Below are 7,389 nucleotides of genomic sequence, written 5' to 3'. Positions count from 1 at the left end.
GGGACTCTCCTAGCATGCAATCATGCTATCATCACATGTATGTCATGAATAGTATTTTATAAGGTCGGGTTTTACACTAGGTCCTTCACACACCTTTTTTTCCAAAATTAAGCCTTATTCTCTTAAATCCTACAAAAGCATAAAAACTAATAAATAATAGCTAAATTAAAGTAAATAAAAAAATTAAAATAACTCAATAAAAATAAATTAATTAGGAAAATAACTAAAAATAACTAAATTCTTGTTAAAACTTAAGGATTTAGCTAACTTTTAAAAACAAAATGAGATTAAAATAATTTTTATAAAATAGAATTATCAAAAATAGACTTTTATCCCTTTTATTTTTCTAAAAGCGACGTCATCTATCGATAGATCGAGGTCATCTATCGATAGATAGGCTTTAAGGTTCTTTTAAAAAGCTCTTTGGTTGTTATCTATCAATTGATGTGGCCATCTATGGATAGATCTAGCCATCTATTGATAGATGTTCTTCAGCGCTCTTTTTAAATCTATTGATAGATGAAGAACATCTATTGATAGCTAGGCTCCAATAAGCAAAAATAAACATTAAAAACTTGTCCAATTGGACTTCTTTTAACACCAAACTTTGCAAACCATCTTTATACATCAAAACATTAATTTTTCTAACATTAAAACTTAGTTTAAACATTCAAAATATGATACATGCATGCTCACTTAAGGATTTCTTAACATCCTACATCAAGTTGGGATTTCACAGTTGGGATGACTTAAAATTTTTTTTCAATTTTTGAATAATGGAATAAGAAAATATTTTCATACATAAAACATCAAATTAATCCAATGATAAAGTCTCTTCAAGAGATTCAATGACTTTCTTGGATACTCATGAGGTGAGACGGATTTCTTTTATATCCCACCAAAAGTGTTGGGAAGACCTTTAGAAAATCTTCAATATTTTAATAATGGTGCAATAAAAAAAGAAAGAAAAAGAGAAAAAATAATGATAATAATTAAGAGAAGTTAAATTGAATACAAAATTAAGGATCATTTTATTAAGATTAAAATAGAATAACGCATAATTTTTTTAAAAAAATATAATAACTCATGATTAATTGATATTTTTTTTTAAATGGGGGTCATGGGGTGCTAATACCTTCCCTAGTTGTACTCCTGAATCCAATTTTATTTTGTAAACCAGAACTTATGCTTTTTAATTAACCTAAATCAAGTTTAAGATTCCATTAAAAAAGGATATATTTAATTAGGTGGCTAATTTAACATATATAAAAAAGATTGATAGTGATTTCTATTTACATCAAGTAATCGAATTCCTGAATTGCATGTTGTGACAAGATCAGCATTATATTAATTAATTGTAAATATTATTGTTTCCTATCAGTTTTAAATATTAAGGTTAGGCCAATTATAAATTGACCTATTTGACTTATTATGTTATTTTTATTAATTGTAGTTTTTTCTTTTATTAACGCGGTGTACTTTATAACATTCCGATTGGACACTCAGTCTATATCCAATTGCTAGTTTTTATAATTTACGTCCATAAAAAAAAAAAAAAAGAATGCTAGACATAAGCAGAAATTTTGAAAAGTGGAAACATTAATGAAAAAAACTATGATATAATGTCTAAAGAGTTAAAATAGAGCATGCGCACATAATAAATGAAAAAAGAAATTTGAAACTGAAAAGCTAGTAGGCTATCTGGTCCAATGGGTTAAAGGTCAAAGACTATGCAAACCTTTTTAATATAATTGTATTTATAGTCTACACCAAATATCATTAAAATTAAAAAATTAAAGCAATGCCAAATAAGACAAAAATATTGAAATATACCTTTTCAATTTCAACACATAATAATAATAAATACTAGTATTCTCATATCATAGGTAGATAGATTTATTGAATTTTGATAATGAATAATATTCAAATAATCTGTATACAAAACTTTAGAGCATTAATTATAAAAACATTTATGAGATTAGAATTTATAAAAATGGTTATGTAATTTCAAAATGACATGAAATCTTTTTAAACTTGAGATAATTCGAATTCAAAATAATTCAAGATAATATAAATCAGAAGTACCTTAGAGCTAAGATAATTTCCAAACCCCAAAAACAACCGGACAGGAATCGGTGGATTTGCCACCTGCCACTCATACACTACCCCTGTAACACGGTTAACCCTGTCCTTTTGCTTTTCAAAACCCAGAAAAAAGTTGAAAGGACTGATTTCAAGTTTGAGCCCAATTTGTTAACTTGTTACGTCATCTCGTGTGCGTCGTTATGTCTCTCGTTTTAATTGAGTCGGCTCCACCAATCAATGTACGCCCACATAAACTACGACCAATGTCAAGACTCCAGAGGAAGTGAGAGAGGCGGTTGAAACTCAAAGCAGCGTGCACTACTGCTGGAGCATGGAAGAGAGTTTGATAGCAAAAGAGAAACAAGTGCGACCAGAAAGTAATTCATCCTCAACATGTACGTGGGTTGTTTTCATTGAAGAAGTTAAAAGGCTGGGTTACCTTGCAGGCCCTATGGTGGCTGTCACCATATCGCAGTACCTCTTACAGGTTATCTCAACTATGATGGTGGGTCATCTGGGTGAGCTTGCTCTTTCAAGCTCTGCCATAGCCATATCTCTCTCTGGCGTTACCGGCTTCAGTCTTCTTGTAAGTCATTTTGCATTTTGCTTCTAACTATTAAACTTAGATTTTGACACGTCTAATGAAATTTGAAAAAAGTTTGTTCTTTTGTTTCTATCTCTTTTTGGTCCAATTGCCTGTCTTATTATTTGTTTGTATGTTGACTCCTGCTTTTGAAATGATATGCTAAAGTCACGCTTCATCAATGTTTGTTTCAACCTTCAAATTTGTGGTAGCAGAATTTAACCATGGTGAGGATATATGTTGCCGATCAATTACTAGAGAAATGAAAAAAAAAGGGGGGAAATTAATCTTCCATTGTTCTTGCAGAAAAGCCATTTCAATTCTATAGAGCTTTGCCGCAGTAGAAACTGATGATTAGATATGTAGGATTCTGGGGTACTCACTCACTTGCAGAGTTGCAACGGCTTAACATAAACTTTGTTTTATGTCTTTGTAATGGTACTGCTGGTGTAGATCCAAATTAACGAATACAAGAGAGCAGATATGATATATAACTTGAGTCTGGAAATACTTAATTGTCCTAGGAGAATAAGACGTTGACAAAGGAAAAGGAATTTCACTTCTTAACTAGTAATAATGATTCTTGATCTTGAGGAACCAAAGTTTGTGCTATATGCTATATGAATTTGCGCCTATTTTTGGCACCATAATTAGTATATAAACTGTCTGAGATGTTTTTCCTGGAAAATCAGGAGTTCCCCATGATATTGTTTCTCTGTAGAAAGATAGCTTTTGTCTTTCTGTTTTTTTTTTTTTTTTAAATATGAAAACAGCTTTAATTTGTCAGTTTTTGTGTGGACTACATTAATAAATATCTATCTATCAATCAATCGAAGCAATCTCAATATGTTTGGCCAGCACCACAAAGTGGTCCCAGCCGGCATTGTTCTTTGGAAATTTTATACCAATTAGTTTCTGTTTTTTTTTTTTGGCTATCTCTATTGACTCCAAGCGGTCTCCTTCCATCTTATTATATTCAATCATTCATAGTAATATTTCCCTTTCATTGTTTTGGACCTTTTGGCTTACATTAAAAAACTATAGTCGATTGCAAAATTACCAAGGCATGCAAGTGCAAGGTATATAGTCAGCTGACCCAAATAAAGTAATCAAAATCAAGTAATATTTAAGAGAAGATGCTCTTGCTTTTGTTTTTTAATTGTTGAATCTCTTTGGAAAGCAAGTTTTCTTTATTGGTTGGCTCTACACTATATATATATATATTGAAAGCACACAGTCAGGGATTTCCAAGTTTTTATTTCCCCTTTTTATTGAAAACTTGGTGAATGTCAAGTGTCAAAGGACTACAGGGTCATTACTAAAAGAAATAAGCTTTTAATATACACTCAAATAAGGTAATTTGTCAAATTTAAGAAGCTGCTCGTCTTTTATATATCAATCTCTTGGTGAGCAAGTTTCAGTAAATGGTCAGATGAAGCTTATTTGTTTCCTGATAAAATGTTCAGCTATAAATTGTTATATGAGAATACTTTATTGTTCACTATCTTGGGGAGCTAGTATTTGTGGTGGGAAAACTTTCTACTCTTCGGTCAAGTTTGGAGCGTTATTGATTGATAATGTTTGTCTGAAACACATGTGCATTGTGCTTGCTGTTTAGGAAGGATACCATCAAACATTTTGACTAATAAGTACAAAACACGTGGCCTAATTAAATTCTTAGCCTTATGCAATGAGCATGTAACTCAGATCTGTCAAGCAAAGTGACAAAACTGCAGCTTTATTTGCATTATCTTTCAATTGGTTGTTTCTTTTACTCGATTTTGGTTGTGGGTAATTAATCTCTACCTGACACAAGTTTAGTCTGTCGAATCTGCAATAGGAAGACTTGGACAAGCACTAAATTCTCTGATAACTTACAATTTTCACAAGCATTGTTTATATTTTTGGAGAAAAGCCAGCAGGTTAGGCTACATGTTGACATAAAATAGTATATGCTTGCAGTTCAATAAGAGAGTTATTTATCACTAAATAAATGAATAAGCACAAGAAATCCAACAGATTGGATGATTGATTTACTGACCCTTGAGCTTAATTGAGTTTGGGATGGACTTGTCACTTCTATCTAAACTTATAATTTCAACTGCCTTAATTTTGTAATGTGTACAGCTAGGAATGGCTTGTGCACTGGAAACACTGTGTGGACAAGCTTATGGAGCTCAACAATACCGAAAAGTGGGAACCCATACATACACTGCTATCTTTTGTTTGATCTTAGTATGCATCCCTCTGTCGATACTATGGATCTACATGGGAAGGCTACTTGTTTTCATTGGCCAAGATCCCTTAATTTCGCATGAAGCGGGTAAATTCATTCTATGGCTCATCCCAGCACTATTTGCCTATGCAACTTTTCAACCACTAGTTCGTTACTTTCAGACACAAAGTTTGATCACTCCCATGCTCATCTGCTCTTGTGCCAGTCTTTTAATTCATATACCTCTCTGTTGGGCTTTGGTATTCAAGTCTGAACTAGGAAATTTAGGAGGAGCAGTAGCAATTAGTATCTCAAACTGGTTAAATGTGATTTTCCTTGCACTATACATGTGGTACTCTCCAACCTGTGCAAAAACTCGTGTCCCAATTACAATGGAATTATTCCAAGGAATTAGAGAGTTTTTTGGCTTTGCTATCCCTTCTGCAGTTATGGTTTGGTATGTTGCTTCCTTTTTCTTCCTTTCATGTATATGCCTATCAGCTATTGAAGATCTCTAATGTCTTGTTTATTCAAACAATTAATCACAGCCTTGAATGGTGGTCGTTTGAGCTACTTATCTTGCTCTCTGGGATTTTACCAAATCCAGAGCTGGAAACATCTGTCCTGTCTGTGTGGTACGTTCTTCGCTATTGTTTTGGAGCTGAAGATTTTGTATCCTCTGAATATCAATTGGATATTGTGATTTTAGTGTCAGCATAAGATTTATATAAATATCTATTCTTTGTGCATAATGTAATTATTCTAATAACATCTTTTTCAATTTTCCAAGCAGTCTCAACACCATCGCAACACTTTATGCCATACCATATGGACTTGGTGCGGCGGCAAGGTTTGCTCTATCGTTCATGCACAAATAAATATTGTGTTATTGTATATTATGAATGTTTTACTGGATGAAACGGCAGCTGTTTCGTGCCAAATTGATTAACAAGCGATGTCAATTTGTATAGTACTAGAGTTTCAAATGAACTAGGGGCAGGGAATCCCCAAGCAGCGCGTGTAGCTGTGTATGCTGGGATGGTTCTTGCAGTTTTAGAAACCCTTGTAGTCAGTGGAACCCTGTTTGCCAGCCGACATGTTTTCGGATATGTTTACAGCAATGAGAAGGAAGTCGTGGATTATGTCACAACCATGGCTCCTTTGGTTTGTGTGTCTGTTATTCTTGACAGCTTACAGGGGGTCCTTTCAGGTTAAACTTCTTGCTATCTTTCACTTTTAGTGAATAATGTCTCTTCCAGAAACGATCAATGATATTGTAGTCTTGCAAATACTTAATCGAATTAGGTATTGCAAGGGGATGTGGATGGCAGCACATAGGAGCTTATATCAACCTGGGAGCATTTTATCTTTGTGGAATTCCTGTAGCTGCGACCCTTGCTTTCTGGCTGAAGTTGAGAGGGATGGGCCTGTGGATTGGTATACAGTCCGGTGCTTTTACCCAAACAATTTTGCTTGCAATTGTAACAAGTTGCATAAATTGGGAAAATCAGGTCCGTGATCCATGCTCCCTCCTTTATAGGCTCCCCTTTCTCTTCTGGTCCAAGATTACTGTAGCTTAGCTTGGTTAATTTGATGCTAAAAACAGGGAATAACAGCATTGTACTAATCTGACAGAAACAAGCAAAAGTCTCAAGGGATGCCATGATTTAATAATCTTTTATACTTTTGATTGCACATTTTAATAAAACTGTGAACTTTGAACTGCCTCGAGATTTGCTTGAATATTACTCAAATTTTTTACACATCGTCTCTTACATTTTATTTTCTGGATTGTGTCAAATTGCAGGCAAGTAAAGCAAGGGAAAGGCTAGTTCAAGGAAGCTCTTAAATAGAGAAAGGAACTATGTGAGAAAGGAGAATTAAATCCCGAGTTAATGGGATAGTTTTGTAGGGGTGTAATCAATGCAACCAATTTGAAGATGTCAACTCATAGAACATTACAGCCTCGTCTAATAAATGTTAAAGGATAATAGTAGTTAATTTGAGTTTTGTGACAACATGTGTAGAAGTGTCACCTATATTAAAAGAGGGGGAAAGGGGAAACACTCATGTAATTCGGAGAAGATTAGGAAGAAGGCTTCTTAATTATGTCTATGTTTGAACCACCCAAATCAAAACTCTCAAAAACATCTTAAAAATAAAATTAGCACAAGAACCTTGGCACTTGTTCCAAGGTCACTTTCATTTTGCTGCATATAGAAAACTAAGCTTGATACTTGTTTCAGGTTACTTTCACTAGTAATAATGTAACTTTGCTACATGTTCCAAGTTACCTCCTACATTTCTTATGGTAATGTTAATCTTGTAAAACAGCTTCTTTTGAAGAGATTATGTAATACTGGTCAGAATCAAGTATTTACATTTTATCCCATGCATAATAGTTCTTATCAGAAGAGGTTCTCTTGCATTGATAGGAGGAAAAAGCAAAAGACATAGCAAATTTAATTTCATAACTTAAATTAAGATAAAGGGTATAGACTTTCTT

General features: G+C 33.4%; 1 protein-coding gene across 1 annotated transcript; it reads left to right on the top strand.

Moving 5' to 3' along the window:
• Window positions 2,105-7,098, top strand: LOC18609096 (protein DETOXIFICATION 12). The gene is made up of 7 exons (XM_018116506.1): window positions 2,105-2,671; window positions 4,796-5,340; window positions 5,432-5,518; window positions 5,677-5,733; window positions 5,855-6,093; window positions 6,189-6,394; window positions 6,691-7,098. The coding sequence occupies exons 1-7, from the start codon at window positions 2,417-2,419 to the stop codon at window positions 6,730-6,732; spliced, it is 1,431 nt and encodes a 476-aa protein (XP_017971995.1). The 5' UTR covers window positions 2,105-2,416; the 3' UTR covers window positions 6,733-7,098.

The sequence above is a fragment of the Theobroma cacao genome, chromosome 2 (assembly GCF_000208745.1).
Source record: "Theobroma cacao cultivar B97-61/B2 chromosome 2, Criollo_cocoa_genome_V2, whole genome shotgun sequence".
NCBI classification, from domain to species: Eukaryota; Viridiplantae; Streptophyta; class Magnoliopsida; order Malvales; family Malvaceae; genus Theobroma; species Theobroma cacao.
Note: the sequence above shows the minus strand (reverse complement) of the source record. Positions and strands in the feature narration are given on the sequence as shown.